The 20,722-nt window shown below is 45.9% G+C and overlaps 2 protein-coding genes across 2 annotated transcripts; both read left to right on the top strand.

Annotated features, from left to right (window-relative positions):
- The first annotated feature begins 2,172 nt into the window (after positions 1 to 2,172).
- On the top strand, positions 2,173 to 13,039 carry LOC124049291 (cyclic nucleotide-gated cation channel beta-3-like). Its single transcript, XM_046370737.1, has 16 exons — positions 2,173 to 4,295; positions 5,741 to 5,904; positions 8,211 to 8,371; positions 8,459 to 8,982; positions 9,060 to 9,110; positions 9,199 to 9,285; positions 9,376 to 9,440; positions 9,774 to 9,896; positions 10,675 to 10,816; positions 11,136 to 11,295; positions 11,397 to 11,494; positions 11,585 to 11,668; positions 11,748 to 11,866; positions 11,951 to 12,103; positions 12,489 to 12,639; positions 12,724 to 13,039. Exons 1-16 carry the CDS (start codon positions 4,170 to 4,172, stop codon positions 12,742 to 12,744), a joined length of 2,229 nt encoding a protein of 742 aa, XP_046226693.1. The 5' UTR covers positions 2,173 to 4,169; the 3' UTR covers positions 12,745 to 13,039.
- A 2,734-nt stretch (positions 13,040 to 15,773) lies between these two features.
- LOC124049976 (cyclic nucleotide-gated cation channel beta-3-like) lies at positions 15,774 to 20,583 on the top strand (the record flags this gene model as incomplete). The annotated part of the gene is made up of 15 exons (XM_046372140.1): positions 15,774 to 15,957; positions 16,051 to 16,347; positions 16,429 to 16,637; positions 16,730 to 16,780; positions 17,074 to 17,160; positions 17,262 to 17,326; positions 17,548 to 17,670; positions 18,142 to 18,283; positions 18,735 to 18,894; positions 18,990 to 19,087; positions 19,327 to 19,410; positions 19,490 to 19,608; positions 19,732 to 19,884; positions 20,022 to 20,163; positions 20,340 to 20,583. Coding segments are annotated over 15 exons (1,938 nt in total), but the record flags the coding sequence as incomplete, so codon positions are not given.
- Positions 20,584 to 20,722: the final 139 nt, after the last annotated feature.

Raw genomic sequence — 20,722 nt, 5'->3', positions numbered from 1 at the left:
AATAAAAACACAACTACGACCTCGTTTCCCCTCCACAAGATGAAGCACCGACTCCTCCTGACGGCTCTCCTTTCAAGCATCCAGGAAATCTTAAGTGAATTTTTGACGTGAGGGGGGAGGAAACAAGAATGTGATAAGAGAAGATAAAGCTGTTGAGAATACAAAGAAATGCTGTCATGGATGGACAAACAACAATACTGTTTGAAAACCCAGAGGACAAACAGTCGCTGCCTGAACGCAGCCTCGGAGTCGGGTGGTAGGTATTAATTCTCTTGGATGAATTTGATGAATTAGTTGCTCTTTTTTTATTTTGCTGGAACGAGCTGAGCAGTGGCACCAGATGTTGCAGCCTTCAATAAGTCACTCTGATGTCTCCTCTTCCTCGCTTTCTGGGAGCTCCGAGTGAACGGCCAACAGCGTCTGGCTCATCCTGATGGATGTGGTTTTCCTGTCTGTGTTGGAGAGGAGAGAAGAGGAGGAGGAGGCGAGGATATGAAAGGATGCTCTGCCCCCTTTTGGGCACAGAGATAAGTGCAGCCCTCAACATTCAGACCTCATCTGACTCTCAGCCTGTTTGAACTCTTCAGATATTCCCTTTGATTCAGGACTGTAACCAAACTGCACTAAACACTGACATGATTCACATGCGTGGGATCAAACGCTCGATGGTAAAGGCAGAAGAAGAAGATTTGTGCATTAATGTAGCAGCAGGATTTTACTGTTGGATGATTCTTTTTGCTCTGGATTCATGTGCTGATTATTTTCTCCGTTGATCGATTGATTGTTTGGTGAAAATGACTTTGACATTTATGAAAATAGTTGCCAATCAGTTTTCAGACATCCAACTCATCGTTTCAGATATACTCATACATGTCAGGTAGTTAACTTCAGAACGAAACGTCACAGTTTATGGGTTCTGTATGTTTTGTTTTTAAAGTTAATAAAACTGTCAGTGTGCTGAAGTTAAAAGTGCAAACTTTTCCCTCTGAGTGTGAGTAGAAGTAGAAAGTGGCATGAAAAAAAAAGACAAATATGTACACTCCAAACTCAGAGAGGACAAGCATGCATGTTATATGCTGAATGGTGACAATATGTAAGGTTATGGAGAAGAACTCTGCATTTAGTATGAGCAGAGATGAAAGTCAAACTTTATCAGCTGAAAGCAAAAATACCAGAATGTTTATGACAACATCCCCAAACTCCACCTTCAGGGATTTTTAAGGATTATTATTTAATCCGAGTAGACCTGCTGGGAGGTTTCCGATTTAAGACGCGTCCATCACCAGTGAAAAAGGAGAATATGATGTATGATGTTTAATTTCTTACAGCTCAGCCTCATCATCAGTGAGGAGCCGACTCTGGGTGGTCCAGCCAGCTTTCAGAAGGTTGGATGGCTCAGAGTCGCAGGTTTTCTCCTTCACTGGTGGTCTTGAGATTCGTTTATTCTACCAGCTTTATGGTCAGATTTATTACAGCATAGACACGTATTTCATTTGAAGGCCTTTACATCACTTCAAAGCTGCTCTAATCAGTGTTTTTGTGACCACAACAGCAATCTAATGATTACGCATCGTATCAGACTCTGAACTTCATCTCCGCTGTACGAAGCGCCTTAGCATCTCACTGCTCTCATCAGCAGGTTTCAGTTAAGAAGCTCAGATAAATCCACTGTGTGCTACCTGCTCAGACGAATGTGAATGTGGAGCACTGAGCAGAACTAAGATGGGAGTGAAGAAGTTGCAGGGTGAAAATAACGACAGAATTGCGAGTCACAGATTCGTCCCGATTTCGCCGCTGCTTTGTCACGCCTCACAGCTTCTCAAACAGGTTAGCCTTTAGCATCTGTGTGCGACGTGCAAAACCTTCCCGCCCTGAAGTCTCTCACACGCAGATTAACATGAAATGACGTTTTGCATGAGTCCAGCCTTAAAAAAATTCTCGGTCAGGCTCAGAAAAAGATGGCTGAGGTTTGGTTTCATGCAATAAAAGTTCATGACTAGACAAGCAACAGGCAAAGTTGATTTTAACACTTAAGAAGTAATCTTTTCAAATGATGGTGGCCTGCTAACTGAAGCAACGCATGGCAGCCATTTTCTTCTGATTGGAGTCGCAGGTTGTAGGTCGTCTAAACGTGGGCAGTCAGCCCATTTGTATTTATTCAGTCTTCTGGATAACATTAGATTTTAACCACATAGAATCTAATGTTATGTTTGATAGCCTTACAGGATGCAGTAGAAAGGGGAACTAAATTAAGTATGAAAATTCAACATACATCTTGATCACTTTTATTTAAGGCCCAGGGGCTGTAAACTAATCGTTTGTGTTGTTATGTGCAATCACATCCAGTTTAACCATGAACCTACATTAAATCTCCTTTACCTTAAATGTTCGGGATCTTTCCTCACCGCGTTGTTCAGGCCCATTGAGTGCGTTTCTTTTCAGTCAGCTGAGAAAGTCCTTCAAACAGCCTTTTTCCTGGAACAAATTGCTGCAATTTTACCTCCTGCTTCTCTTCACTGAATGGAGACCCTGCAAACAGTGCTCGACTTTCATGTCATTGTCAGAGTGGGAACCATTGTGGCGTTTGGGACCAACACTATTCTGTGGCAGCTTCGTATCACACCACTTAGAGCCGTGAGTCATGTGTCTCCGGCCAGCGGAGAATTAAGCTTCCACCACTTTATGGTGTAAATTTATCTATAGCTGCTCCAACGTCGAGCTTTATTATCGTCACCCTGCTCACTGACGTGTGTGTGTGTGTGCGTGTGTGTGTGTGAAAGATAAGGGTTCACTCATGTACCATCTGCAGTGCAGAAGTAAGCACTGATTTTCCGATTTTCTTCAATTTTCTCTAAGTGTGCAGTGAGCAAAGCAGCAAACAAGCTCGTTTTAATATGTCTCGAGCTCTTTCACAGCAGCGTCAGGAGCCTGGCCCAACCCCCGAGCCTTAATTAGATTAATGGAAGAGATGGAGAGGATCTAATGACCCATCACTGGACAGCAGAAAGATGGAGAGGCTTGAAAAAGTGCGTTCTTCATCCTCCTCCTCCTCCTCCTCTCCTCTGCCCCAGACAAGTCAATGGTCCTTGAGAAGGCTCAGAGATGCATTAGAAGAAGCCCACGGCTGCGTCGAGCCCCGTCTGCATCAGTGTGGCGTTTCGCCGGTCGTTCCCCAGCGTGACGAGAGGAGCCGAGTGGGAGTGGGAGGGCGACGGATGTAATTTTATTCTTAACGACAAGCGGGCATACGAGTGTCTCCCTGAGATAAGGGATGAATGAAAGCATGAAAATGTGCAAAGATAATGAAAATGACAAAGGAGGGAGATTTGTGAGTTTAAATGGCCGTGCTTATAGTCTCTCCGTACGTGTTTTACGCTGATTATAAAGTGAGCTTAATGTCTTCTTGATGAGGAGTCTGTGAATTACTGATATGTCCTGGTCGGCAGCTACAAAGACAAAACATGAAAACTTTTGAGAGGCAGGAAAGACTCAGTCGCCACGTTGCTGAATACTCACTCTGATGAGTGTGCCCACATTTGGTTTGTACCTTCGTAAACAAACATGTCAGAGAGGCCTGCGACTGGTGGCCCCCCTCTCATTTTGTAGCAGGTCTTGCTAATGCAACGAAAGCACATTTTACTTCTGAGGAGGATTCTTGTATTGATAAAGTAGTGACGACGTCTGCCACGTCGCAGGCCCAGCAGCTTCTGCCACTGAGGGAAGTGATGATATTGATGCAAAGCGGTTGTTTTGTCTTTAAAATCTGACAAGTCAGATTTACTTCACGTGGGGTCTCTCTAAAGTTTGTAACATAAAAGTGTCCTGTGCTGCAGGGCCTCAAACGCCATGTGGGTTGATAAGGAGGAGCATTTCAGTGACTGTAAGTGCAATGCAAACCCGTATGTACTGCACACATGCAGTTCATTCTGTGGAGGCGGTCCCCGGCTGTCCCAGCCCTGCTTTAGTGGTCACCTATAAGCCTATTGGGATCCTATATGAGATGGTGATGGGCTTAGATGTCACGGTGATGGTGGGGGCTATTCGCCGTGCAAGAGTATTAGTGGTGCTAAAAGCAGCCACAGCAGAGGATCTTCCAGCTCAGGAATCAGCACCTTCTCCTCACAGTCCCTTGCAGAAGGCACAGCAGATGCACCTTTAGGTTCGTGGACATGTTTGGCAAGTTGAAGGGCCTTTTAAGTGGCCCGCAGGTGCCAGCGGCTTCTGGAGTTTCCCCCAACCCGGCTCCTGCTCCGGCTCCTGCTCCTGCTCCGGCTCCTGCTCCTGCTCCTGCAAAGGTAAGTCCAATGTGCTGCATAATCAGTAAGTGAATAAGATGTTTAAGATATTGTGGTGTTGGATTCTTGTGGTGTGTGATGCTCCCACGAGCTCTGAAAGGTTTTCCTGTTGTTCTTGGTTTGTTTGTTGCGTGTGGCAGTGACAGCGTCAGCCGGCTGAACTCAAGCGTGACCACAAAATAAACATTTTGTCGGTTGCGTTTGTTTCTCCTGAGATTCATCACAGCAGTGGCTTCTTATCTGCTCCTCCATCCATTCGGTTGCTCTGTACTTTTGGCAGCAAAGAGTCAAGTGAAATTGTTTCATTACGTGGACCTCATTGAAGTCATTACCCAACAGATACTTTTGAATTCTGTTCATCTCGAAAATGGCTTGTTTTTTAAAGAGTCCATCAGGCAAGGCAGTCGTTTGTCAAATGCTGAACTCACCATTTTTTTTAAAAAACACTGTCTAAATTAAAATGTCTCCCTAATGACTGTGGTTTGACTAATGAAGGCGAGCAGCTGACTTTGTGTAAAATGTTGATTTGTGGTGCAGGAGGAGAAGCCAGCCGATAAGGAGAATGAGGCCAAGACGGGAGACAAACCGCAGGGTAAGTCGACATTCATCTGGGAGCCTGAAACAGCACATCTAGAAACAAAATTACTGGACGTCCCTTTTTTTCTGTGACAACTGTCCTTTACCTCTCACGCACCTTCAATGAATATAACAGCTTCAAATGGCTGTAATCACCTCGTGGGGCAGAGATATTGATCAAGAAGATGACTTGATCATTACAGACAACAAAGAGGCACATAAAGTACAGGGCTGACAGCTCATCAATGCTAAAAGTTCAGCTCTGGACAACTTCAGCTCATTGTATGTTCATTGTCCCTGTTGTCTGAGTTCTATACAGCAACACACCTGTCACCTGACCACCAGTCCTCCATCGACGTCCTGCCTCTCGAGCAGCTTGAGGCCTCTGAAAAACAAACTTTAACAATCCTCTGTGTGTTACTGAACGCCACAAACTAATGTGACCTCATCTCTGTCATGATTTGTCCTTCTGCTCAGGTCTCAGGCTTGTGTTTGACCAATGATGCCCTGATGCATGAGCTGTGGTTTTAAACATCAGCTGTATTTTATCCCCTTCCACAATAACTGGTGCCGATCTGAGATACTTTACGGCCAGTATTGTTTTTTAAACAAGTTTTAAGCTTTTACAAACTAGACGACTGAGAAAGGCCAGATGTGTTGACAAAATAACAATCATGAAGTTCTTTTCAAAAAGTCAATGAAATCCAAAACCCAAAAGATAAAATGAGAGTAAATTATAAAATGTCAGGCATTATGTGAGGAGATGGGCTGTAAGTGTAGAAGAAGAAGTGCAGAAGATCAGAATGACGATCACCAGTCAAGTCTGGAGAAGGTAAAAAAGTAATTACAATTCGTGCCTTTTCTAAGAGCCAACTCGAGCCTCAGATCCAGCTCCTGGAGCAGCTCCAGCTCCAGCTCCAGCTCCAGCTCCAGCTCCAGCCTCAGCTCCAGCCTCAGCTCCAGCTCCAGCTCCAGCTCCAGCCTCAGGCCCTGGAGCAGCTCCAGCTAACCCTGATCACGCCGCACCTGAGGGGTGAGACTTGCACTCTTCATAGTTTGTGTAGTTTCCTTTTGTTTTACACGAGGCATGTTTACATTGAGATGTGCTTTATGTGACCCGAAACAGACGTCCAACTTGGGCTAAATTTGGACCAGATCAGACCGACTAAACACCAAACAATATTTTAACCACTTTAACTGGGCTGAATAAAGGCCATGCTGGGCTGACGAGATCTTAGGCCAGAAAAATAGCATCTATGGATGTCATGTTCTGCGGGTTTCTTCAACCCGATTTGTTCTTGTGTTAATTGCATTGAAAGTATGACATAAGCTCAGGCGGTTGAGGAGAGCCCATATAGTTTAATTATCCCTGCAGTATCTGCACAGCATCCAAACTCCACTTACCAAATCAAATGTCTGCCAAGACACCTACACCACAAACCAGTATCAAATTAATCACCCAGTGAACACTAATTAATCAGATTCCCCGACAAGATGGCAGAGAGAGACTGAGAAAGCCCTCAGAGATGAAGACAGTATGTGAGATCTTTATCCCCTGGTGCAACATGCATATTAACAGGAGGACGACCTGAAAGTGGATTAAAAGCTTTTCAGTTTTAAGAAGATCAGCAGCGCTGCTTCTGGCCCAGCAATAAAAGCCACGACGGCTGCAGGTGAAGACAGACTCTTCTGATCCTCACAGTTGTAAGCACATGTTACTTTTCCCATGGAAGACGCAGGAGAACCATCAGTCAGGTCACGGTTAGAGCCGTCGGCCATCACCGACCTGCTGGTGTCGAGAGATCAGAGGTTAAAAAAGACTATCTACACACATACATTTGATTGGACAGGTAACACAGAGACTCAATAAGACTGTGCATACGTTTGGATTACTTAATTGTTTTATTTTAAGCCATTTTGGGCCTAATTGCTTGGCTAAAGCCCCTCCGTGTTTAGTCCCTCCTGGCTCCTCTGTCAGACAGATGTCTTCCTGGACTTTGCCCACCAGGGGGCGACATATGAACACAGATGTGACCTTCCTCTGTTTGTGCTGCTGATGCTGAAGTCGGTCGGGTTTGTTAGTGTTGCTTTTCCACTTAAAATGTCCTTATTTTATGTTGCAAACCATAATTACTATACCACAGGGGTCACCAACCTTTTTGAAACTGAGAGCTACTTGGGGTGCTGAGTCATACGAAGGGCTACCAGTTTGGTACGCTCTTCTGAAATAACACATTTGCCCAGTTTGCCTTTAATTAAACATTATTAATAATGAATAACGATTCTCATCTGTGTGAAGACACTGATCACGTTAATGATTTCTCACAATAATTATCAACAATGAGAACAAGGTGGGAAACAGATCATCAATACTCACAACTTTATTAATCTCAGTAATTGTTAAATTTTCAGATGATCACTTACATCGATACATTTCATAGGAAAAATGTCCCGTTTTCACTAACGACTGACAAACCCTTTTAACAAACCACCACACATGTGTTACACCATGTTTCAAAAAGTTATCAATTATGTAATGTTAAAGAAAAATCAGCTTACATATTTTTAAATAAATCTTGTCACATTTTGAACTAATGACCAACTCTGTGGCCCGGACTTCTTCTGCCCGTAACGCGCTTCCCGGTGGGTAGTTAGCATGGTAGCTTTTGTGGCACGTAGTGAAGCGTCTCTCCACATTGTGCCGCTTTGCCGTCGCCACAGTCGCCCCGCAAGTGAGACACACGCAGGTTTCTTTCACAGTCGTAAAGAAGATCTCCTCCTCCTCCTCCTCCTCCGTGATAACTTTTCTTTTTTTCTGCCATTTTGCGGGTGTAAGAAACTGCATTCAGCGCTCATCTTCGCTGCGCCGCTAGCTTACTCTCCATGACCACTGGTTTTGTCGCGAGCACAACACTGACCTTTGAACTAGAGCAGGTCAAAGTTCACCTAAACTTAAATAATAATAAAAAATCTATAATGAACATATTTTTAAGATGCTGTCATTTTAAAATCTATATAAATGCAAGTGTGATTAAAAAAAGAACAGCAACAGAATAAAATTAAATTTTAGACGCAGTCACTAGTGAGTTGTACTATTTTTAGAACAGGCCTGCGGGCGACTCGTGCGGTTCTTGGGGGCGACCTGGGGGCGACCACCGTGTTGGTGACCCCTGCCATACCAAATGATGTGTGAAAAGTGAAAAGTATTTTCACATGCATTTCTAAATTGAACCGCGATACTAAAGTTGAAATTGAGTGTCTGGCTTTTATTTGAGGAAATGCGGTAGTTCTTCTAAGGGCTGTGTGGCTCATGTTTCTGCTGGTATTTGCCATCTTCAGACAAGAAGCGGCTCCTCCTCCACCTCCACCCATCGTCATCAACAAGTATTCAGATGAGCAGCTCAGAGCCATCATCAAACGCATGAGGGAGAGACTTCAGCTGTACAAGGACAAAGTGGTGGATCAGTACGCGTCATCCCCAGAGATCAGCCCTCCCATCAGTGAGTACAAACACAGGAGTCCGAGCATCGCCGCTGTCATTACTGTTATCGCTGGTGCTTCAATGGGAAAGTGTTTTCTTCTTTCAGCACCTCTGCTACCCAAAGACACCTACGTAAAAGTCATAGAGGAGAGGAAAAGGCAAGCAGAGGAGGAACGGATCAAGAAGGAGGAGGCCGAGAAGAAGAAGAAGGAGGAGCAGGAGCAGAAAAAAAAGGAGGCCGAGCAGAAGAAGAAAGAGGAGGAGGAGAAGAAGAAAGCGGAGGGTAAAGATGAGAAAAAGGAGGAGAAGGACATGAAGACCAGGTTTAAAGAAGTCGCCTGGTCTTCGGTGGACGCCGTGCTTAAGCCCATTGAGGACCAGATGGACTCTGTGCTGGGGACGACCATCGACCCCTTCACAGACCGTCGCTACATCGCCTGGCTCAGCCTGGTGACTCTGGCCTTCAACTACAACACCTGGTTCTGCACGGCCCGCCTGTGTTTCCCCTACCACACCGCGGACGCCATCCCTTACTGGTTCGCCCTGGATGTGCTGGCCGATGTCATCTACCTCACAGACTCCATCGTCTTCCAGCCCCGCAAACAGTTTGTCAGGGGAGGAGACGTCATAGTAAGTACGGCTTGTGATAACATGGGGATCCTGATACTGAGGATAACCCGGATTAACTGTCATTTTCTTCCTTTCAGAAAGACAGAGTCATGACTAAGAAGAACTACAGAGATTCCGAGAGATTCATGGTATCGTAACTTAAAGCGTCTCTGAACGTGGAACACGACATTGAACTTGTCTCAGTTAGCTCACACGCCATCTGTCTCTCCTCGTCAGATGGACACGTTGTCCCTCATACCGTTCGACTTGCTGTACCTCCAGTTTGGCTTCAAATCCTTTTTCCGAGCCAATCGTCTGCTGAAGGTGAATTTTCTAATGTGTTAGCAAGTCGTGATGAAAAACATACAAATAAAGTCAGTTTAGCAGAGTGACATTTTCGTGCTTTTTCTGAAGGCAGATACATTTTTTGAGTTCAGCGATCGTCTGGAGAGCATCATGGCCAAGGCTTACATCTGGAGGTAAGTGAGAGAAGGAGAATTTAGAAGGATAAAGGTAACGTTTTCCCTTCAGTGAGCGACTCATTGAACAGCCAGAGGGTCTCAGATAGTCTTAGCATGTGAGCTTAGCAGCATTATTACTTACTTACTTGATACTTTAGTTTGCCCCTTTGTATTGCAACCCTGGCACAACAATCTTCTTATCTTATCTTATTAATGACAGATGACAGGTAATTGATATCAGCTACTGTTTTGTGGTGTGTCTGGCACCTTACATGTCGTGTCCCCTTTGGCCACAAGGAGAAGGATGCAGACAGACAGGGACGCTAACTCGCATCTTTACTTTTCTGTCAGAGTGATTCGGACAATCGGCTATCTTCTCTTCATGCTGCACATCAACGCCTGCTTGTACTATGTGGCGTCGGACTACCAGGGCATCGGGCAAACCAAATGGGTCTACTCTGGTCTTGGCAGCGCGTAAGTCCACAGCCTTTCGTTTCCTGCTTGTGTGTGAATGCTTTGTGTTTTTATACACACTGCACACTTTAATCAGTTCATCAGTATTCATCACAAAGTATCAGCAGTTATTTTCACAACTAACATGTCACCGTCAAAGTCACTTCAAACAACCGAGTTTCCAAAATAAATGTTAGCACCGTGTGTTCAGGAGTTTAAAGTACCTGGTTCTGTTGTTGCCAGGTACATGTGCTGGTTCCAGCTTAAGTGTCAGGTTGAGTTGCTTTGCTTTGTCAAAAGCAGGTGGATTAGTTGCAGCCCTACATCACAGAGCTTTTCACTGCAATGCTTTGTGCGATGTTTTCTTCATGCCTGAGAAACACAAAGACAAACAGACACTGAAAATCTGCTGTATGTTTGATCCCTGATGCTGCCGCAGTTACCTCAGCTGCTTCTTCTATGCGGAGAAGTCCCTGTTGATGATCGCTGAGTTGCCGTTTCCAGACACCATGTTTGGACAGATCTTTCAGATGACAAACTACCTTTTCGGGGCATTTTTTATGTCCGTCATTCTTGCCCAGGTAGATGCCCATGTGTTTCTTGTCCAAGCTGAAAATTCTTTGTCTTCATCATTGTTTTATTTCATGCCTGCAGCAAGACATCAAGGGAATCAGAGACTGTTGAACTCCGTCCTAAACACGTGCACACACGTACTCATTCTGTCTGTCCAAACAAAACCAGCCAATGAGGTGTAGCATCGTCTGTGACAGCCCCTCTAACGCCCCCACCCTCTCCACAGGTACCTGCGTTGTTACTACTTCGCTGTCCGCAGTCTGATCAACATCGGGGGTCTTAACGAACCCCATACCGTCTTTGAGATTTCCTTTCAGATGACTAACTTTTTCACGGGCGTCTTTGTGTTCTCCAGTTTGATTGGACAGGTAACACAGAGACTCATTTAGACCGTAGCTTCGTCTGGAAACGTGATGATCTGAATTAGCTTGTTGTCACCTCTCTCTCCACTTGTCCCATCGGTGTGGTGATGTAGTGATAGCCGAATGAAACCTGTCGTGTTAGAACTGATACTGACCGTCATCCCAGCCTCACTAACACCTCACCCTCCGTCACTCCAGACGTCTCTCGCTGGTTCCCTGTGGAGTCTTGACTGGCAGAAAACTAGCTGATTCGAGTAGTTTTTCTGTTTAACCAGACTTTGGCTCAGTTCATGAATTTATTGTCACCGTCACCGTCTTGCCTCAGATGAGAGACGTTATTGGTGCGGCCACAGCAGGACAGACCTACTTCCGGTCCTCCATGGACAGCACTGTGGCCTACATGGTGACCAACCGCATCCCCTCTCTGGTACAGAACCGAGTCCGCACCTGGTACACCTACACCTGGGACGCACAGGGCATGTTGGGTCGGTAACACTGGACTGAGATCAGTTTTAACAGGAGGTTGTACATATAAATACTGCATTCCTAACAAACCCGGTTCTGGTTTTTGTGCTGGTGCTTTCAGATGAGTCCGAGCTGCTGGATAAGATGCCTCTGGTGATGAGAACCGCCATCGCTGTGGACATTAACCTGGCCACCTTCCAGAAGATTGACCTCTTCAAGGTGTCTTTTCTCGAGTCCCCAGCACTCAGTAAAACAGGCCTGCAGCAGTTTGGACATGAGATCAAATCAAAGTCTGTTTTTTTCCCACAGGGCTGTGACCAGCAGATGTTGGTGGACATGTTGCTGAGGCTCAAGTCCATCATCTACCTACCAGGAGACTTTGTCGTGAAGAAGGTGAGTAATGATCATATGATATCTTCATCCTGGATTTCACATGTGACCCCATGAACCCAAAGTAAACCCTCTGCTGCAGGGTGACATCGGTAAAGAGATGTACATCATTAAAAGCGGAGCGGTGCAGGTGGTGGGAGGACCTGACAACAGCATCGTGTTCGTCACACTGAAGGCTGGCTGCGTGTTCGGAGAAATCAGGTGAGATAAAGCTGACGTTTTCACTTTGCCTGACCGAGTGCAGAAAGGAATTTTCAGACACGAAATGTTTGGTTCTTTTGCAAGTCTGCTGCAGTCGTCCAAAGACGGAGGGAACAGACGCACAGCTAACGTCAAGGCCTACGGCTTCGCTAACCTCTTTGTCCTGGAGAAGAAGGACCTGTTTGACATCCTCGTCCACTACCCCGAGTCTCAGAAAGTGTTGGCCAGGAAGGGAAGGTGTGTCAGGCAAAGACAAGCAGCCTTTCTCCCCTCTGCCCTTATGTTTCCTGTTGCTCATTGACTGTGAACCTTGCTAGCATAATGTTTGCTGAGCAGACTAGAAATATCTCCTGCTGCCAAGCCATGTTTATGAACATATGAAAATATAAATTATTGGTCTTCATTTTTTTTCTCTGGACGCAGAAAAACATTAACTAACTAACATAAAACTTTTTATAGACCAACTACATTTCTCCATAATCAATGACTGGTTTGGAAACAAGGCTAACTTCCTGTTAAAGTCCCGCCCATTCCTACGTTTCTCCACTATGAGAATCTTATATTTTTCCTCTGCTAAGCAAGCATACCTGGTTTTTTTCTTCATCGGTTTCTGTGTGTGCAGGAAACTAATGAAAGCAAAGGGTCCAGCGGCAGCCAAAGCAGAAGAGGAGAAGAAGAAAGGACTGGCGCTGTTCGGACCCAAGCCGCCCACGCCCAAACTACTGCGAGCTGTCGGTGGAACCATCAACAAGAAAATTATCGATAAAATGAAGGTAACTTTTATCGTCTCTGTGTGGTCGTACGAAAGCCACGGCTGTTAGGCTGACTGCTACAACATTTTGTTTTTCTTTCCCCAGATTGCTGCTGGAGGCCAGTGAGAGTTGTCCGGAGGTTTTTCTCTTAATATAACTCCTTTTTGGGAGTGAATGTGCAATTTTATTTCCAGCTTCTTGCTACTCTTTTGAACTGAGTGTGTGTATCCTGTTGTTTAAAATGGATGCTTCTGTTAGTCCCACACATTTGCAAGCAGGATTGTCCACGTTAAGACCTTAACTCAGGTTAAATATAAGCATGTGGAAACATACTAAAGTCAGATTTAGGGCCCTGACACAGCGGGCTGAACCATCGGGCTGTTGGCGAGCGTCTGTGGCTCTAGTTTTCACGCCGTGTACAGCTGAGCATGTTGAATTGGTGGCGGATCCCGTGGTCACCTGTCACCTGGACATCAGGGAGATTTAAACATCAGAAATGTATTTTAACACAGTGAGATGTGCAGTATTTGAACCTGTCTGTGGTTTACTGCCCGCAGTGGATCCTGCTTCCTGTGTATACTGACTGCAGCTGCCTGTTTACCTCTTTTTGTTTGTTATTTTCCAGTAGCCTAACAGAGATTATCTGTCATAAAAACTGCTAACAGCAATGCTCACACTGTAATATTAAATTGATGTGATTTGCGTCGACATCTGCTTACATAAATAATTCTCTGACTGAAGTGCAGTTTATTCTGCTGGCTTCCTGTGTGTTGTTTGTGTCCGTGTGTCAGCTTTGTGTTTGTGCTGCAGGAAACACTGAAGAGTCGACTAATCCCGTTAGCCACCTTGGAGGACAGTGTGAGGGTTAATTAAGTGAGTGAACTCTGCTGTCAGGTAGGACTGAAGTAACCCCGTCAGTCTAAATTTACGACAGCAACGTTCAACCCACACGGACGCCAGTTGATTCGACTCACATGTGGTTACATCGAGTCAGAGCTGCATGAAACTGGGAGAAACTTCATACCAGAAGTAGTAGTTTGTAATAATGAAAACCCGCTTTGCCTCAAACCATTTAATCTTTTTCATTTGATAACTGATGCATTAATTATTATGATGCGTATTTAGCCACAAAAGATAAAGTCTTCAGGCCCTCTGAAGGGGTCTGGAGTCAGCGGTACCGTTGGGTTTCCTGGCACTGATTGGCGGCTGTGACTGGAGACTCCAGCAGAAAGGGGAGTGACCTGAGGGAATTAATGGCTCTAAGAAATTTAATTGCCTCAGTCTGTTGTTTGGACGCGAGACGAGGACTGCGGAGGATCCCAGGACTCTTTAAGGACGTGAGATCCACACAAAGAGGCGTCTTCAGGAGGAGACGTGGATGGGCAGGCCCGGTCGCTGTAGCCCACACTGAGCCGCGCCATGTTCAGCAGGTTGAAGAAGTTGATGGGGGCTCCTGAGCCTCTCCCTGCCCAAGCTGCTACCCCACCTCCTACACCAGCTCCACCTGCAAAGGTGAGGCCTTTCTAATATCTTAAACATAAGCAACCTGGACCAGAAAGGTCCAGTGTTCTGTTCTTAAGGGTAAGTTGTGCCGGCTGCTTCCCAGCAGTTTTCATTTCAAGTTAATAATGAAAGTTTACCTGCTGCCTGCCTGTTATGATGAGTGTTTTGAGGTGAGTCTGTGGCAGGTGAATGAGATCAGTGAAAGCTCCTGAAGCAGCTTGGCACTGATGAGGAGCAGCCAGCAGGGGGGGTGGATTTAACTGCTGCCAGGCCTGCAGTTTGTCTCAGAAAGCTGAGGATGAAGCACAAGGGTGGTGGGGGACACGCTTTAATCATATGGATATCAAACATCAAAAGGGAAACGTGAGCCTGTAGCAGGTTTGGATAATGCTAGATGCTCGTGAGCTTGTTTGTCCAGTTTTGTTTTCGCACAGTAACAGTATTGTGTATTTACAGGAAGAAAAACCTCCTGAAAATAAAGATGAAAAGCAGCAGCCAAAGAAAGAAGAAGTGAAGGCAGAACCCAAGCAGGAAGAGGCGGGTGAGAAGTCTGTTCCTGTGGTCTGAACTTCATGTTGCACTGATGCTTTTTGTCCTGGACCCTTTGATGTCAGTGTTCGTGTTTGTGGTCAGCTGAAGAAAAAGTGCTCTTATATTGTTCTCCCAGCTCCAGTGGCTCCAGCTGCTCCAGCTGCTGCTCCAGCTGCTGCTCCGGCTGCTGCTCCAGCTGCTGCTCCAGCTGCTGCTCCAGCTGCTGCTCCAGCTGCTCCAGCTGCTGCTCCGGCTGCTCCAGCTGCTGCTCCGGCGGCTCCTCCAGCTGCTGCCAGTCCAGAGGGGGCGGACGGGTAAGAATACATCATACACTGTGTACATTACATTTCATTTGAGTAACAGCTAGCGATTATTTTTATTATCAGGTAATCTCCATGATTAATTGTGCAGTCCATAAAATATAAAAAAACATAATACTCATACACTCATCACAGTCCAAAACCCGAAAGACAAGCAAATGGTGGAGGTTTTTCAGTTGAAAAATGACTGAAATGATTAATTAATTGATGAGTAAACTGGTTGATTAATAAATAATCAATAAGTTACGATGCAGGGACGTATCAATTCTGACATTTCAAGCTTTCAGAAGTTACCACGTCTTATTTAATTTAAGCCTCGTCACTTGATTTGTCTGTTTAGGTTCACGTTTAGAAGTGAGCTGTCTGCTGTCTCGGGGGTTCAGGCTCTGGGTTTCTGTAAAGCACCTGGAGACAGTTTTGATTGTAAAAGGTTCTGTATAAATAAAATTGAATTGGATTGAGTCGTACTAAACACGTCCAGTGTGTGACTGGTGTGTGTTGGCTGCAGCCGCGATCGCACTGCGACTCTAAAGACGGAAAGCAGATTAGGAGCTTAGTGGTACTTGGGACTGAGAATGAAAGGTTATCTTCTGTTTTTGTTTTATTCTAATTTTGTCCGTCTGATTCAGTCAGACAGTAGTGTGGGTGTTATGGTGGCCCGGAGGCATCATGTTTTCAGGGCGTTCGTCCACCTCACACTCAGGAATTTCTTTCTTCAAATTCGGCTCAAACGTCCACTTGGACTCCGGGATGAGTGACTGATTAGGTTCTGCCTCTCCTCTCTGATTTCATGTCACCTTTTCTCTGGTTTTCCTTCCTGTTTTCAGTGAAGAAGCTCCTCCTCCTCCTCCACCTGTTGTCTACAACCGCTACACAGATGACACCCTCAGAGCGTTGATCAGGAGGTTGAGAGAGCGCACCAGCGAGCTCAAGGAAAAGTCCATCGACCCGTACGCCACGTCCCCGGAAATCAGCCCACCTGTCAGTAAGTATGGACACGTGCAAACGGACACGCTGAGGGCGGAGAAAATAAACACACAAGTGATCTAACGCGCCGCCGCTCTTTGTGCCCGTTCAGCACCAATCCTGAGGAAGGAGGACTACATCAGGAAGAAGGAAGAGGAGCGAATAGCCAAAGAAGAGGCGGAAAAAAAGAAGGCAGAAGAGGCGGCCAAAAAGGCGGAGGAGAAGAAGAAAAAGGATGAGGAGAAAAGGCTGGAGGCTGAGAAGAAGGCGGAGGAGGAGAGGCTGGCCGAGGAAGCCAGGAAGAAGGCGAAGATCCTCCCGGACATCAGCTGCTCCTGCTTTGACGTCCTCCTCCGTCCCATTGAGGCGAAGATGGATGACGTCCTGGGAGACACCATAGATCCTTTAGGTGAGGTGCACCCTGGGAACACGAGACTGAGCAAACTCATGAAAACCCGTGAATCAAACCTGCACGTGTGTCTCTCTCTAGATCATCGCTACATCGCCTGGTTGGCCTTGGTAGCCGTGGCATACAACTACAATATCTGGTTTTGCACCGCCCGGCTGGCCTTCCCGTACCACAACGAAACTGCCAACATCTACTGGATAATCTTCGATGTTCTCAGCGACTTGGTGAACGTTATCGACATCATCGTCTGGCAGCCTCGGCTGCAGTTTGTCAAAGCCGGAGACGTTATTGTAAGTCACAAAGAACTACGAAGCAGCAGCGTTAAGACGCCCAGAAGTTTAGAAAACGAACTGTGTCATGTGATACTGTGTGTCTCCTGCAGAAAGACAGAGCTGTGACAAAGGCACATTACAGGAAATCACAGCGATTCAAGGTGAGAATCTGATCATCCGTCACAGTAAAATGCATCAGTGTGAACGCTTTGATATTATCAGTTAAGTTCTTGTGTGTGTGTCCGTCAGAATAAAAGTACTTCTGTACGGTACTTTTAAAGTACTTCTGTACTTTTATTCTGACTTTCTGCTGTGATTGAATATTGTGCTTTTGCTGTACTTACACTGGAGTAAATGACCTGAACACTTCTTCCTCTGAACCTTTAGAGTGATGGGGATCAAATCGCAGACGTCCACGAGGAGCGTAACTCGTTCTCTTCATTCCTCTTTTCAGATCGATATAATCAGCATCTTCCCCTTCGACCTCCTCTGCCTTCACTTTGGGTTCTCCTCCGTCTACCGACTGAACCGCTGTATCAGGGTAGGCAGCTGACGCATCGGGATCTTAATGTGGAAGAACAGGAAAGTATGTCGCTGTTTGCTCTCTCATTTCCTGTTGGTCTGCTTGCGTGTTGTTCTTAGATCGAATCCTTCTTCGAGTTCAGCGACCGACTCGAGAATGTCATGGCCAAGGCGTACATCTGGAGGTACAAGCTGCTGGAACAACCGTGTGCCGTGTGATTTATGCACACCATTAGATGAACTGAACTGTTTGCAGCAAGCCTGATGACTTGATGACTCGTCTTATGCTATCAGCCTTACGTGAACATGTTATATAATGCAAATCTATACGCATCACAGTATTGAAGTTTGTTTCTTTGATGTTGTGTGGATCTAATCTGTTCTGTTTCTGTGTTTTTCACGGCAGAGTGGCTCGCACCACCGGTTACCTGCTCTTCATGCTCCATCTAAACGCCTGTGCGTACTTTGTGGCCTCAGTGCACCAGGGTCTCGGATCGACTACGTGGGTGTATAACGGAGCAGGCTCGGCGTATGTGCTTTTTCTTATGTCGAACAACAAAACACGAAACGTTAGACAGCAAAGCGAAGAGCATAAATGGCTGGTTGTCATTGGCTGGCAGTTTTGAAGGAGACACACAGTGTCTTCAGAGTGTCTTCAGCGTGTCTTCAGAGTGTCTTCAGCGTGTCTTCAGAGTGTCTTCAGCGTGTCTTCAGCGTGTCTTCAGAGTGTCTTCAGCATGTCTTCAGAGCGTCTTCAGAGCGTCGTCAGAGTGTCTTCAGAGTGTCTTCAGAGTGTCTTCAGCGTGTCTTCAGAGTGTCTTCAGCGTGTCTTCAGAGTGTCTTCAGCATGTCTTCAGAGCGTCTTCAGAGCGTCGTCAGAGTGTCTTCAGCGTGTCTTCAGAGTGTCTTCAGAGTGTCTTCAGTGTCAATGTTCGGTGCTGTCTTGTCTCAGTCTGTCCTCTGTCCAGTGCATTCACACAGCGTTTCCCTCCTTCCACAGGTACCTGCGCTGTTACTACTTTGCTGTCCGCAGTCTGATCAACATCGGCGGTCTTCCTGAGCCAGTAACCACCTTTGAGATTACCTTTCAGATGTTGAACTTTTTCATTGGCGTCTTTGTGTTCTCCAGTCTGATTGGACAGGTAGATAAGATTTTTTTTTTGTTTTTGTTTTTTTTTAAACGGTTGGTTTTATTTACATGTTGACATGTGTGCAAGCATCATAACAACCAGATTGCTGTGTGTTTCTGCAAACCAGGAATCATGTTGAAACTTTATGTTTCAGATAAACGTTAAACTATGACAACACTGTGCTTCAGGTCTGGCCAGTGTTAAGCACAAACAACTTCAGGTTAGGGCTCAAATAACTGGTTTTTGTCAAAACTGTCCCCACAAAAGCACCGCGTCCTGATGAGAAAGTGATCTGGCACGCTGCAGAAATGTTGACGTGATGCGATATGATATCACGCTGTGCAGCAGTAACGTATCCGTGGTTTGTAAAAACGTCCACCGGGCTGATCTTAGGTTAATTCAGTCGTTTGCTTTCAGATTTTATTTTATTTTTGTCAAATCTCTGGCATGTTCTTCCTTTCAGATGAGAGACGTCATAGGAGCAGCAACAGCAGGTCAGGCTTATTTTCGGGCATCAATGGACGGCTGCGTTGCCTACATGAACACCTATACGATCCCCAAGTATGTCCAGAACAGAATCCGGACCTGGTACAACTACACCTGGGCCTCTCAGGGCATGCTGGGTGAGTCTGACACCCTGCTTTTCTCATCTTGTCATGTTGGAATTACTCCAAATCGTAGTGTTGAAATGACGAATCCATTTCCATGTCCTGTCCAGATGAGTCCGAGCTGCTGGACAAGATGCCTCTCGTGATGAAAACTGCCATCGCTGTGGACATCAACCTGACCACCTTCCAGAAGATTGCCCTGTTTCAGGTGACTGAGTTCTGGTCAGGAACACAAGCCTCTGTTTTAATTACCTCATTTAATTTGAACTGTGGACTGAAGCTGGACCAGATGTCTTCATGGAAAGAGAAACCTGATGTAGAAAAGTCCACTTGGACTGAAAGATGACTTGATTAATTTGGTGGCCAAAGGTTACGGCGAGCTCATAAACATGAATGTAATAGCAAACTCAACATCTGTTAAAGGGACAGTTCGTGTGCTTCTTCCAGGGCTGTGACCAGCAGATGTTGGTGGACATGTTGCTGAGGCTCAAGTCCATCATCTACCTACCAGGAGACTTTGTCGTGAAGAAGGTGAGTAATGATCATATGATATCTTCATCCTGGATTTCACATGTGACCCCATGAACCCAAAGTAAACCCTCTGCTGCAGGGTGACATCGGTAAAGAGATGTACATCATTAAAAGCGGAGCGGTGCAGGTGGTGGGAGGACCTGACAACAGCATCGTGTTCGTCACACTGAAGGCTGGCTGTGTGTTCGGAGAAATCAGGTTTGTCCACATCTGTGACAAAAGAAAAAACTAAACCAACGACAAGTCTCTTCACGTCTTGATCGTTTTGGGGATGTCGGCTGCAGAGATTGTCTTGACCTCTGACCTCTGACCCTGTCGCAGTTTACTACAGTCTGCCAAAGACGGAGGAAACAGGCGCACAGCCAACGTGAGAGCACACGGCTTCGCTAACCTTTTTGTCCTGGAGAAGAAGGACCTGTTTGACATCCTCGTCCACTACCCCGAGTCTCAGAAAGTGTTGGCCAGGAAGGGAAGGTGAGTCGTTTAAGAGTGCTGGAAGCACTTTTAGTAAAGTTTTATGACGACCATTTTTGAATTTCAGCAGTCAGTTCAGTCTTGTGACGGCACATAAACGTGAAGGACTGTGTGTGCGTGTGTGTGTTCTTGTTAAGGAAACTGACCAAAGCCAAAGGCCCTGCAGCTGCTAAAACCAACGAGGAGAAGCCGAAGGGTCTGACTCTGTTCGGACCAAAACCACCAACACCCAAGTTATTCAAAGCGTTTGGCAAAGGAGGCCTCATGGACAAGCTGAAGGTAGAGTCTTCACACCGACACACACCGACACAACGGGGGCAGCTGCACTTTTTGATGAGCGTCAGAAACTGTTTGTGTTGAGAGAAAAGTCTTAGAGCAGAAACCCTGAGCAGGCTTTGGATTTCCACACCACAGGCAGTGACGCGAGTGTCTTCATTTCTGTCTTCTGTCCACAGAAAAGCAAAGAGGAGCAGAAATGAAAGGGCGACGCCACTGAGCTTCGGCGCTTCCAATCATTTTGCGTATCTGGCGTTTTATTGGTTGCTGAAAGGAAACGGGCAATCTGTAACTCCAATCCAGAAATATTCACCTGGTAAACTCCTGTAGACTCCCTGATAGAGGCGGTGCTTAATGTTCTGTTTCATGTTTGCATTGTGTAAACCTATGCGTTATTTTTAATAAAAGTTACGACGTTCGTGAGCTCAGTTTGCACACGGTCGTTTGTTTTAGGTTGGAGGTCTGTGAAGTTAGAGCGCAAATAACCCGCGACGCCAACGTTCAGTCTGACGTTAGCGAGCGCAGCCTCTCGGCATAAACAGTAAAGAAATCCAAAGTTAGA

The sequence above is a fragment of the Scatophagus argus genome, chromosome 18, assembly GCF_020382885.2.
Source record: "Scatophagus argus isolate fScaArg1 chromosome 18, fScaArg1.pri, whole genome shotgun sequence".
Taxonomy (NCBI): Eukaryota; Metazoa; Chordata; class Actinopteri; family Scatophagidae; genus Scatophagus; species Scatophagus argus.
This window is presented reverse-complemented; position numbering and strand designations above follow the sequence as displayed.